General features: G+C 46.3%; 1 protein-coding gene and 1 long non-coding RNA gene across 2 annotated transcripts in view; one reads left to right on the forward strand and one right to left on the reverse strand.

Moving 5' to 3' along the window:
• Positions 1-9910, reverse strand: part of CORO2A (coronin 2A) — a 65661-nt gene extending 55751 nt beyond the window's left edge. The window contains exon 1 of the mRNA XM_083593546.1: positions 9272-9910. Coding sequence (XP_083449672.1) covers positions 9272-9286 — 15 coding nt within the window. The 5' untranslated portion in view covers positions 9287-9910. The remainder of the gene's footprint in view (positions 1-9271) is intronic.
• LOC310753062 overlaps positions 1-12717 on the forward strand; it is a 58466-nt gene that overhangs the window by 34332 nt on the left and 11417 nt on the right. The window lies entirely within an intron of this gene.

Genomic DNA, 12717 nt, shown 5'->3' on the forward strand with positions numbered 1-12717 from the left:
CCCATCAGCATGGCCAACGGTCAGGGATGATGGGCATTGTAGTCCAGTTATATCTAAAGAGTCAGTGTAATATGCTGGATGAACTTTCTGGAGAATGAGAAAATAGGTTTTCTTTTTCCTTTCCCATCTCCTGAAGCCTCCCTAACATGAAGATATATTTTTTTTAAACTTCATGACACACATCCTTCCATCCCTAATACCCTTCCAGGATTTTTACATATCAGAATAGGGAGGTTTCTAGAGAGTGGGAAGGGGAAAAGTTGTCATTTCCCCTTTTCCCCCTCCTGAAATCTCCTGTGTTCTTCAGAGGAGATGTGGAGTTGTTGTTTTTTTAAACAACTTTAGGGGTAGTATTTCATTTACTCCTCGCACCCTGAGGCACTTGCTAAGTTCTGATACATTTGGTTTCTGCGTCGTACGAGAGATTTTAAAAAATCCATACAACTGCAGAAAAGCAATACGACTGCAAATCGCTATTTTAAGAACTTGCTTTCGCCTTGTTTTCTTAATAAAACATGCCGTTTTGCTTCAGCAGCACTTATTCCTTAAGGGAAATGAAAGAAGCTCGTCACTGTGTTTCTTAGGAACAGAGGAAGCGGCCTTATCCTGACCCAGACAACTGGGTCCATCTATCTCCATAATTCTATACTGACTAGAAGCACCTCTTCCAATCATACCTGGAGATCCAGGAGACTGAAGCTGGGAGTTTATCTATGCAAATAGATACTTTCTCTCTTCTTCCTAGTACCAACCACTCCCTCTAGGATACTTGCTGCAGCCTGTTATGGACTTGAGAAGACCAACTGCCATTCATCCAATTTCCACCCCCGCCCCATCATCATCTTGGAAGTTCAGAGTTGTTTTGGGGTCTTTGGTGTTTTCATTTACAAATCTACACTTCTATGTATGTCCTGTAAGTCCACAAGTATGGAGAACCCTGGTCCTTGTTTTGGGTGGTCCTATAATGTCTCACTTCCATACTGATAGGAATTCCACCACCCATCTTGACTATTAGCAGGGATGGTGGGAGGAATCCCAAATGCAAGTTCACTGTCTGGATGGAGATGTGCATTTAATTCTGCGGCATCTCATCCGGCAGAAACCCCAAAGTTCTAATGCAATATTTCCTCACATTCTAATAGTGCTCCGATTCCTCCCCCCGAACTCAACAGGAACCATGCTTCACTCTTAAACACCATTTTCAGAGGATGCAAAAGTAAGGATTATCATCCAGCATTTCTGTATGAGTCACTGTTCTGAGCATACAGAAAAGCAGAAGAAAACTCCCCCTGGTGCATCTCTAGACTGGGTGTGAGGCAAGGCCAGAGCAATCAAGGACCAACCTCCACAGCTGGATTTCTCAAGGTGGATAACTTATAATTGCTGGACATGTGCAAGCACAACCTGTGTGGATGACAGATGCTAGAATCAACATTGCCCCAAAGGAGCACTACTGTAAGAAGAAGAGGAGTTTGGATTTGATATCCCGCCTTTTACTCCCTTTAAGGAGTCTCAAAGCGGCTAACATTCTCCTTTCCCTTCCTCCCCCACAACAAACACTCTGTGGGGTGAGTGGGGCTGAGAGACTTCAAAGAAGTGTGACTGGCCCAAGGTCACCCAGCAGCTGCATGTGGAAGAGCGGGGAAGCGAACCTGGTTCACCAGATTACGAGTCCATCGCTCTTAACCACTACATCACACTGGCTCTCTTGTGCATACACGCTGGGACTACTGTAAGGATGTCAGCTTCTTTATAACCGGTCCCATGTGCAGCCAAAATAACCCATATGAAACGAGAGTATTTGGAAGGAAACCACAATCAACAAACTAAAGGATGGGGCCGATATCCATGCAAAGTACAGAACCTCTCTAATCCTTTGCTGATGTTGGCTGCTTTATTAATTACAGTGATTTCTATTAATCTGATGTATCAGTTGGCTAATACAAAGTCTCTCTCTTTGGTCACCTGTTAGATGGCTTTCTTTGTTGATGTTTGTTTTTACTGTGGATTTTAATCCCTCTTTTTTAATATATCTAAACTACAACAGTTATATTACCTTCCCTCGGCGATAAAGAAAGCTATTGTCAAGGCATGATTTTTAATCTGCTTGCTGCCGTTTAGCCCATATAAGCTGTCTGGAGAGCTTGATCCTAATCCGTTAGGAGGGCCAGGGCTGAACAGCCCATCTCTGGGAAGAACACTGGTTTCTTCTCAGACTCCTACTAGCACCATGAACCTCTCATATTCCGATTCTGGATGAAGTAACTGCACCTCTTATCCCATACAGCAGGGACGGGGAACTTCTGCCAGCCAGAAGGTGTGGGCAACCTTCAGGAAGCTATATGTGAACACAACAAAAGTAGCTCCGCCTCCATATAGAAACCACAAAAAAACCAATCACAAGTGATGGGAGGCGCTTCTGGCAGTAAATCTGGCCCAGGATATGCCAATAGCTTTATTTCCTAATTGATGCTTTTGAATTATGGTGCTGGAGGAGACTCTTGAGAGTCCCATGGACTGCAAGAAGATCAAATGTCTCCATTCTGAAGGAAATCAGCCCTGAGTGCTCACTGGAAGGACAGATCCTGAAGCTGAGGCTCCGATACTTTGGCCACCTCATGAGAAGAGAAGACTCCCTGGAAAAGACCCTGATGTTGGGAAAGATGGAGGGCACAAGGAGAAGGGGATGACAGAGGACAAGATGGTTGGACAGTATTCTTGAAGCTACCAGCATGAGTTTGACCAAACTGCGGGAGGCAGTGGAAGACAGGAGTGCCTGGCGTGCTCTGGTCCATGGGGTCACGAAGAGTCGGACACAACTAAATAACTAAACAACAACAACAACAACCCATCCTTCATTGCATCTGCTACCCAAGAAACCCCAACAATGAACATCAGCTTGATCATGCAGACCATGTCCCAAATGCCCTGCCTCACGTCGTTCTTCTCCAGATGGGAGTTGTCATCTACCGCAGCTCCCTTGGTATGGGCCACCATTAGACTGTAGGGGAGGGAATCTTTTATCGAGGGTGAGGCGTGTCCTTGGAAAGGTCCCCAGTTTCGCTTGCAGTGAGATAATGAATCACCAGCAGTACAGTACATTCTTTAAAATCACAAATGGATTGATTTATTAACAGGAAGCACAACGCATTAAATAGACCAGAAGGTTCTTCAAGAAATAATCTGCTCAAGAGCCTTGGCTTTTTTCCCATGGTTTATTGCTTCTTCTGGCCTTATCGTCTTGACCTGCCCCTGACCTCCCAATGCATGGACGGCATGTCACTGCTGACCAGAAGCCTGAACTTCTGCTCTTCCATGGCTCTATAATCCACAGCTGCAAAGGGGAGCCATTCCCCATTGCTGAGTTGTATCTAACAGTAGGTTTGCTCTAGTGAAATAACTACTGCTTGCATGAGGTAAGGCCCCTCAGTTTTCATTCCTCACCCCTGCCTGCTGCAGACATACCCATGCCACATCCCATAATGTTCCAGAGAGCCCCACAACCCACAGGAGCTTTGGGGGGGGGGGAGTTGCACACAGACGGTTGCAGTGGGCAGGGAGATTGTCAAAAATGCCTTCTGCTTGTGGAAGTGCTTTGCAATAGCAGAAAGCCACCAATGGATACAACCGCATGACTTTCGAATATTAGCTTGTATAGCACCCAGTGTAACAATAAGTAATATCAGCTCAGTTCCTGGCTCCTTGGGTAACTTGGTTTAGGAAATAATGCCACCTGAGATTTTGGAGACCATGGACCATCTGTCTCATAGAATTGTAGAGTTGGACAGGACCACAAGGGTCATCAAGTCCAACCCCCTGCAACAAATAAGTCTTTTTTGCCCAACGTGGGGCTCGAACCCACAACCTTGAGATGAAGGGCTTCATGCTCTACCAACTGAACTATATGGGTCCTAGCATAAGGCAGACCCGCCTCTCCTCCACTTACACAAGCTGGATTAAATAGCTTAGCGTCAACCAAGGGGCATTCTGTTGCACTAATAGAATGAAGGTTGCCTGCCACTGGAGGAGGCATGTATCTATCCCAAGACAACAGAGCATCAGTGATAATCACACTTAGAAACAAACAATTCTTGAGCTGGAAGGGACTCTGAGGATCATCTCGTCCAACCCCCTGCAATGCAGGAATGTGCAGCTTGTCCCATATGGGGATTGAACCTGCAACTTTGGCGTTATCAGCAGCACGCTCTAACCAACCGAGCTGCATATTTAACATGACAGCAACAGAAAATAAAATCAGTATTGCATGTCAGATATGCGAAAGCTGTAGAGAGAACCAGCTCTCTGCATAGCCAGTGATACTAAACCAGTTAGATGTCACACCAGCCAGCATTAAGTAAATCAATATAGGATTACAGTGTCTCCTTCACTCTCCAGCCTTAATCACAGCCACAAGACGGAAAGCTCCTGGCCAGCTCTAACAACATCAACTGTGTGCCGTGTTGCACAAAGCCTCTCTTTTGCCGCCGGCACAACGATCATTTTACACCCTGAGGAATGAAAATGAACTTATTTGAGTATCCTTTTACCTTTCATTAACTTCACATTACAGCTGTTCATCAAGGGCTTGATCCTACACTCAACACGAGTACTGTACCACTTGTGGAGTGCTTTGTGGGTGAAGATGCAGGGTGGGGGAATCGAATGACAGTGGCTTGCTAGCCTTCTCAACATGAGGCGGGTTCAGAAGGCGCACACATACGCACGCACTGAAAGCGTGTGGGAGGAAGATCTGGGGTTGTGCGGGCCGGCCATGCCTCACTGCTGACATGCAGCATTCAAAATTCGCCAGGCACATTTTGTACCCAGCTATTCGCCACTTGCAACCAAGTGAAGATGCCCAGGCACTAGGGTGGTATCTGATGTCTCCATCATCTGGAGGTGCATGCCTGGGCGTCCTTGGATCTTGACTGTTTTCACACACTAGCAGCAAATCCTGTAGAACAGGCATAGGCAAACTCCGGCCCTCCAGATGTTTGGGACTACCATTCCCATCATCCCTGACCACTGGTCCTGTTAGCTAGGGATGATGGGAATTGTAGTCCCAAACATCTGGGAGGAGGCGGAGTTTGCCTATGCCTGCTGTAGAATTCTAGCTGTTATATTTCAGCAACCAATAAATTTTATTGGAAAATATGACTTTCGAGCCCTCTGGCCCCCAAAATGGCAACTAGGCTTTGGCGACTGTAACCCTGGCTGAAGGAGCCATTTGGCACCTAGCTTATATATCTAACACTGCTGACATGTGCAACAGCCATGTACCATGCCAACTGTGCATTTGGCTAGCATGTATACTTCTTCCACATAAAGAGGAGCTCCTGTCCAACCAGGAACTCCCATCATGAGATCTATGCACATGCATCAGTATTTGTGGGGAGCCCCACACCAACTGATGTGGACCCAGTGAATGTCAGCAGTGGAGGCAGGGCTTGCCAATGTGGCTTCATTATCCCCCTCTCAATGAACCACATGCATCCTATGGTTAATGCTAGGACACAATCATATACTTCCCAAAGCAAAGGCTTGCAAAGGTCTCTGCTTAGCCTCAAGGCTTGAAGCAGGAACCTCCTGGTCCCAGAGAACGACCCAGGACTGTGTGTCCTATATCCATCTATAACACAGGTACACAGCCAATATCAACCTCTCCAACTAACAGAGCGCATGAAGCCTGTGGATTGGCCAGGTCTGATGTGAGAACAAGAAGCCAGGCCTTCTGCTACTGACTTGGCAACTTTTCTGCTAGTTGCCCTGCTGGAGGCAGCTACTGATCTCAGGGCCCCGGGCTAGAGAATCTACCTCGATTCAAGCACAGCCTAGGCCTGCCCTTAACATTGTCACACCCATTTCTATGGTGTGTGTCACATTTATTATGGGCTCCCATGCCCCAGTGTGTTTCTCCCTGGTGAGCATACTTCAACTCCCCCAAAGGAAGGTTCGGTGTTAATTAACCACCTGGTAATTTGAGCTAAGGGGAAACCCCACAAAACCATGGTGCCTAATGAGTGGAACAGGAAAGTTCCAGCACTATACCCCAGAGGCCAAAAGCTTTGTTGTTGTTTAGTCGTTTAGTCGTGTCCGACTCTTCGTGACCCCCTGGACCAGAGCACAACAGGCACTTCTGTCTTCCACTGCCTCCCGCAGTTTGGTCAAACTCATGTTTGTAGCTTCGAGAACACTGTCCAACCATCTCGTCCTCTGTCGTCCCCTTCTCCTTGTGCCCTCCATCTTTCCCATCATCAGGGTCTTTTCCAGGGAGTCTTCTCTTCTCATGAGGTGGCCAAAGTATTGGAGCCTCAGCTTCATGATCTGTCCTTCCAGTGAGCACTCAGGGCTGATTTCCTTAAGAATGGATGGGGTAGGTTAGGCTGACGGTCAGGAATTGGCCCAGGTCGCTCAGTGAGTTTCCTGGCTGAGTGAGGATTTGAACCCTGGTCTCCCAGGTGTTAGTCCAGCATCTCAACCACTACACCCCACCTACTCTTTGGTCCTGACTTGTAGCTTGTTCTGTGGTCCCTGGCTCATCTCAGATTGCTGCTCACGGCCTAGCCCTGAAATACCATGGCTTAGAGGAGAAGTCTCTAGGTGAGCCGCTATGGTAGGCAAGACAGGCTGAAGAACTGCATTGTTCTAACCCTAAGTCTCTCAAGAAGAGCTGCTCAGATCCTACAGATGGGCAGGGAAACAGGACTAATGAAAAAGGAACAGAAGGACCTCCTAGCAAACGAGAACTTGGGGTGGTTGAAGGAAGCAGGCCAAAGCAATGGAGTCCAGGCTTGAAAGCTTGGAACTAGGGAATGCTGCCAACGGATGGAGCAGAAGGAAAATTAGGGGAAAGTAATGGTGGGGAAGGGACGCGGGTGGCGCTGTGGGTTAAACCACAGAGCCTAGGACTTGCGGATCAGAAGGTCAGCGGTTCGAATCCCCGTGACGGGGTGAGGTCCCTGCTCCTGCCAACCTAGCAGGTCAAAAGCACGTCAAAGTGCAAGTAGATAAATAGGTACCGCTCCGGCAGGAAGGTAAACGGCGTTTCCGTGCGCTGCTCTGGTTCGCCAGAAGTGGCTTAGTCATGCTGGCCACATGACCCGGAAGCTGTACGCCGGCTCCCTCGGCCAATAAAGCAAGATGAGTGCCGCAACCCCAGAGTCGGTCACGACTGGACCTAATGGTCAGGGGTCCCTTTACCTTTATAATGGTGGGGAAGGGAGAGAGGAATGGAACCCATGACCAAGAGCTCAAGACACAAAGAAGGCTGAAGTTCACATTTCACTTTTAAATAACTAACCAAGTATTTGGCTGTTGGCTTCCTAACTTTCATTCATTATTGGAGAAAATGTTTATTAGTTTTACTAGATGGCTCTTTCGTGGCAGTCATTGGGAATCGGATGTGGCTGGGGGGAAGCAACGTTAGACATTTAAATAAGCAAACCATTGCTAGTTATGGTTCTCAAACTCCAGATGGTGGTCATAGACACAGGAGGAAAACACGGTGGAAGGATAGCTGCTGCCTTCACGCTTTGCTTATGAGCTTCCCAGAGGCACTTAGAAGGCCACAGTGAGCACAATGTATTGATCTCATCCAACAAAGCAATTCTTATGACCTCCAGAACTGCGTAATTAGCACCCAACAGTTAATAGCTGGATCAACTGACACTAAGCCACATCTCTCAGCAATTACCTAGCACCATTAGGATGGCCAGATACAAGCGCTACACCTGTTGGAATGCGCTCTGCTTCGCCAAATATTAAAAGTGCAGGAGTCTTCTCTTTTGAGTCTAGCCACCCATTCTCATAGCAAAAGAATTTCTATGGAACTAGAGTATGATTATTATCCTTCATGTGGTTCTCAGTTGCAGACAAAACCTCCTTTGAAAATAATAACATCATAATCCTTTTGCACACTCATCAGGTTCCCCTGAACTCAAGGGCAAAGTTACAGCAATATTCTTGTTGCAAATCCTCCATAGGTCTCCCTGGCCCCCAGGGCAAAGTCAGGGCAATAAATCTATCCTACTGTGTTAGTCAACCACCTTATCTACGTCTGCAACAAGCCCATGGCACAGAAGGGCATACCGAGGTCACACAGACAATATCAAACCTGGACTCTGAATTATCTTATCCAGAGTAACTACCATCCTTTGGCCCCAAACAAGCACTAGAGCAGATTGGAAGCCTGTTTCCACCAATAAGGTTGCACTGAAAGACTTGAAACAACCCACCTTTTGGGGCACGTTTAACCACCTGGTTGCAAGAACAATGGAGCAGTTAGTTGGCATTAGGTGGGTAGGAAAGCAATGATTAAATTAAATTAAATGGCTAGCGTTTGGAAATGCATACTGTATAGGAAGAATTCTGAGGTGGGGGGACGGGACTTGACACCGACAGCTTGAATGAAAAGCAAAACCAACTTTCTTCCAATTGGCAAATAAATTTGATGGCTCGTCACTTGGAGTAGATTTTCTACTCGCCGCAGGTGACCTGAAATGCAAGCAAACTCCAAGGCCAGCTTAGGCGTGCCCAGGAGATCTACCCCAGTGAAACAGATCCCTCCAGGCTCTGGCCTCATTCGGCCTTCTGTTCCTGGAATCAAAGTTGGCAGCCCTAAATCAATACGATTTTATTTTCTCTCAAGAGCTAATGTTTTCCCCTCCCCGCATATCTAGAATAAGATAGGGTTGAGATCAGTTCCTCTAATATGCTCAGGTCTTAACAAGAAATGTGCCAATCCATTTGCAGGCTGAAAAAGCGTTTCCTTGCCCAGGAGAACTTGCTGGTGGATTATGCTTCTTATTTTTACACACAAGGGGTGGGAATCAGATACGGCTCCCCTCTTTCCTGAGCAAACGTGAATGCTACAACTCACCCAACCCGACAGATGTATTTTTTTAAAAAGGGGTGGAGGGCGACGACGATTTGATAGCTAAGTATATGTTGCTGTCAAATTCATGCAAGCATTTTTTGCTGATGTTGTGATTTCGCCCCGCCCCTCAGATCCAGAACGATGCAGGGTCGGGAGGATCCACCCTTCTAAGAATGATCCACCAAGCCACTCAGGGACATTTGCAAGACTTCCCCCCGTATTTTGTTTTGTTTTTGCGAGCGGACGGTTTCCAGTGCGTTATAATGCCGGACGCACGACGCAGCAGTGGAACTGCAGGATCTGGGCTGGTGCTTGCAAAATGCCCGGCACCTGCGACGCGGTTCAAGAGCAGGTGCGTCGCTTTAGTCCCTTTTTTGCACCGCTCCCTCTTCCTACCTTTGTGATGGTCATGCAGCCTGGGTTTTTGGTGCAGCGTCCAAGGGCTGGCGAGCCCGCCCAGCTCACAATCGTCTCTCTCCGCAGCAAAGATTTCAGCTCCTGCCTGCTCTTGCACCGCAACACTTTTCTTCCTCCTCCTCCTCCTCCGTTTTTCCTCCTGTATCAGAGCACACCTAGCACATCCCTTTTACAGGTGCTGCGGGATCATGGAATCACGTTCATTCACTGATCGTGAATTTATAAATATATATATATCTGGGGATGGGTGGGGGGTGGAAAGCCTTTGCTTGCTGTCACCCACACACCCCTTAAAAAAAAAATCAAAAATTAAAAACCCATCAAAATCTGCTCGCTTCCAGCATGCACGCTCCCCGGGCAGAGCGCACGCTTGCAAAGTCACTGCAGGGTCCACACGCGCGCTTGGAGAGAAAGGGTGGTGGGTGGAGCCAGGAGAGAAGAAGGACAGGCCCGGATCCCCCACCTCCCGGTTCCTTTGTGTGCCGCCCTCGGAGTCCGGCGAAGCAGGATCAGAAACCTCGGCAGAGGCGGCGGTTGTTGCATTGTGGATGGTGACGGGTGGGCGGAGACGGGAGGCAGCCCGAAATCCCGTCCCTGCGGGAAACAGAGGCGGTGGCGGCTCCTTTGGGAAACCCTGGGCGCGCGCTCTGCGCGGGTCGCAATTCTGCAATCGGTACGAATTACGCAAATGAAACCAGCGCGATGGTTGGCATCGCTTTCTTTTTCCTCTTGCCTTTTTTGAAAACTGTTTTGCATCCATTATTCCGTTTTCTTTTCTATGTATACTGTAAACCTATTTTGCATAATTTATTTAGGTTTTTGCTTGTTGTGTGTTTCTGGTTATGCTTTTAGAAGACATCTGAAGGCAACCCTGTTTAGGGAAGTTTTTAATGTTTGATGTTTTGTCGTGTGTTTACTATTCTGTTGGGAGCCGCCCAGGGTGCCTGGGGAAACCCAGCCAGATGGGCGAGGTTACATAAATTTGTCGCTGTTGTTAGAGACCCTCCAAATGTCCCTATTCTCCAAGGACAGCCCCCAGATTTATAGAAGCCGCCCCGGTTTCTGACTTGATCCCAGAATGACCTGCTTTTCCTTATCCTTGGAGGGTATGCTATTATTATTTATTATATTCATTCCCAGCTCTTCAACAGCAGGTCCCAGGGCAGGTTACAACAGTTAAGAAAACCAACAACAGTTAAAACAGATTACAATCGCAGGAATAGGGTGGGCCCTGAACACACACATAGAGCAGGAGACTCTTAATTTTAGGATTCTGGGTTCAAGCCCCACATGGGGTGAAGATTCCTGCAGGTTAGAGGTATGTCTCCAGCATTCTTGGAAAGCTTCATAGTGAAGAAGCCAAGAATTGCCTTCTTGCAGGAGGGAATTCCACAACTTAGGGGCTGCAGCAGAGAAGGCCCTGATGGGAGCAGTCGGTGGAGAAAGGGCACAGTGATGAAGCTAGTTTGCCAAGTGAACATCCGGACAAAGTTGTTGAGCTCTTACTCAACTATCTTTTTGGACTCTGGGTATTGTCTGCATACTAAAAACCTTTCACAGTCACAAAAACTAGAAAGCTCTGTGTGTGTGTTTAAAATAATTTTTATTGAATGATTTTATGTTACAAAAAAACATTACACCCATACTACCACAAAATATAATTGAGAAATAAAAATTATATACATCATTATTTAGTTTGTTATTCGTTATTTGCCGTCTTATTTCCTCCCAAGCATTCCATACAAAGCACATATACATACACACACAAAAAAAAATTATGATAATAATGAAACTAAATATCTTTTCCTCTTTTATCTTACAAAATCTTTTCTTCAACTTGACTTCCTGTCAAGTCCCTTTGCATATATTTTATCTTACAATCGAATGTACACAAAACAATAGGCCTTTCTATATAAATTTTCCAATACATTCAGAAAGCATAATAAATCCTTAAATGTTATCCACCTCCTTTTACTTCATTTGTCACTCGAATGCTAGCACGGAGTCAAAACTATTACTGTACAGTGGTACCTCAGGTTACATACGCTTCAGGTTACATACGCTTCAGGTTACAGACTCCGCTAACCCAGAAATAGTGCTTCAGGTTAAGAACTTTGCTTCAGGATGAGAACAGAAATCGGGCTCCAGCGGCGCGGCGGCAACAGGAGGCCCCATTAGCTAAAGTGGGGCTTCAGGTTAAGAACAGTTTCAGGTTAAGTACGGACCTCCGGAACGAATTAAGTACTTAACCTGAGGTACCACTGTATTACGTTTTTGAACATATATTCTATAACCATCCCATTTTTCCGCAAATTTTTGCTTTGAGTTTCTTCCGAGTTTGCTAGTCAATTGAGCCATCTCCACCAATTCCTGTAATTTGATTTGCCAATCTGTTATTTTTATGTGTGTGTTTTAAAATGAAGATCCTCCACATACCATCCACAGATAGTATCCAAAACCACATTTCACAACTCTTCCTGGCGCCTGCACCAAACATTGAGTTCTACTGTTGCTGAATATTTAGGGTGATTTGAGAAGGCAATCTAGATGACGATTTAAGCGTCATCTAAGACAGTACCATTGATCTGAATATCAGAAATAGCCATCTGATGAAAAGCATTTTCTCAGGTGAATGTGTGCTTTGAATCCCTTGGTTAGGGGAGCAGCTGGGTGGTGGAAACAGTTAGAAATAGAGAAACTGCTTCTGCTCCTAGTTCTTACCTCTTGAAGATGCTTTCTCTTAAAGTAGAAGATGCTTTTGGGTTATCTCACACACACCTGCATGTGACATGAGCCGGTACTCACATTTAAATGCAACCTCTGCGAGTGCAAAGCATTGCCAGATTCTAAATTCACAGTGGTTTGCATTAGATTAAAAAATATCCCATGCAATAAATCATACTGCAGTCTTTGAATACATCTTTACTGCCACTCTCTAAACCTATCGGTAACGAAGTCTGAACCATAGGACATGCCTTTCAGAGGTGGACCTTATCCAGTATGAATCCAGGATATCTATAAGATGGTTAGTCTACAACTCTGATCATCCTCTATCATCAGCTATGCTGGCTTGGGCTAATGGAAGCTGAAGTTCAACAACACCACAAGGGCACCACCTGGAGTAGCCCACGTCGTGTTTCCCTAGTCCAAATCATTGATTTCATATTGTGTGTCACAACACATGTTTGTAAAAGTCTTGGGTTCTCAAATGAGAGGATCAGAATACCGGTACATTGTCTAACTATTCCCTCCCCCCCCCCCAAGTTTCTTCCTTTATCCCTTTAAGCTTAAATACTTGTTGGTATCTAGTAAAGCTGTGGTGCAGGGATGGGGAACCTATGTCCTTCCAGATGTTGCTAGACTTCAACTCCTGTCATCCCTGACCATTGGCTAAGCTGGTTGCGGTTGGTGGGACTTCAGCAACC

The sequence above is a fragment of the Podarcis filfolensis genome (genome assembly GCF_964270895.1).
Source record: "Podarcis filfolensis genome assembly, chromosome: 17".
NCBI classification, from domain to species: Eukaryota; Metazoa; Chordata; class Lepidosauria; order Squamata; family Lacertidae; genus Podarcis; species Podarcis filfolensis.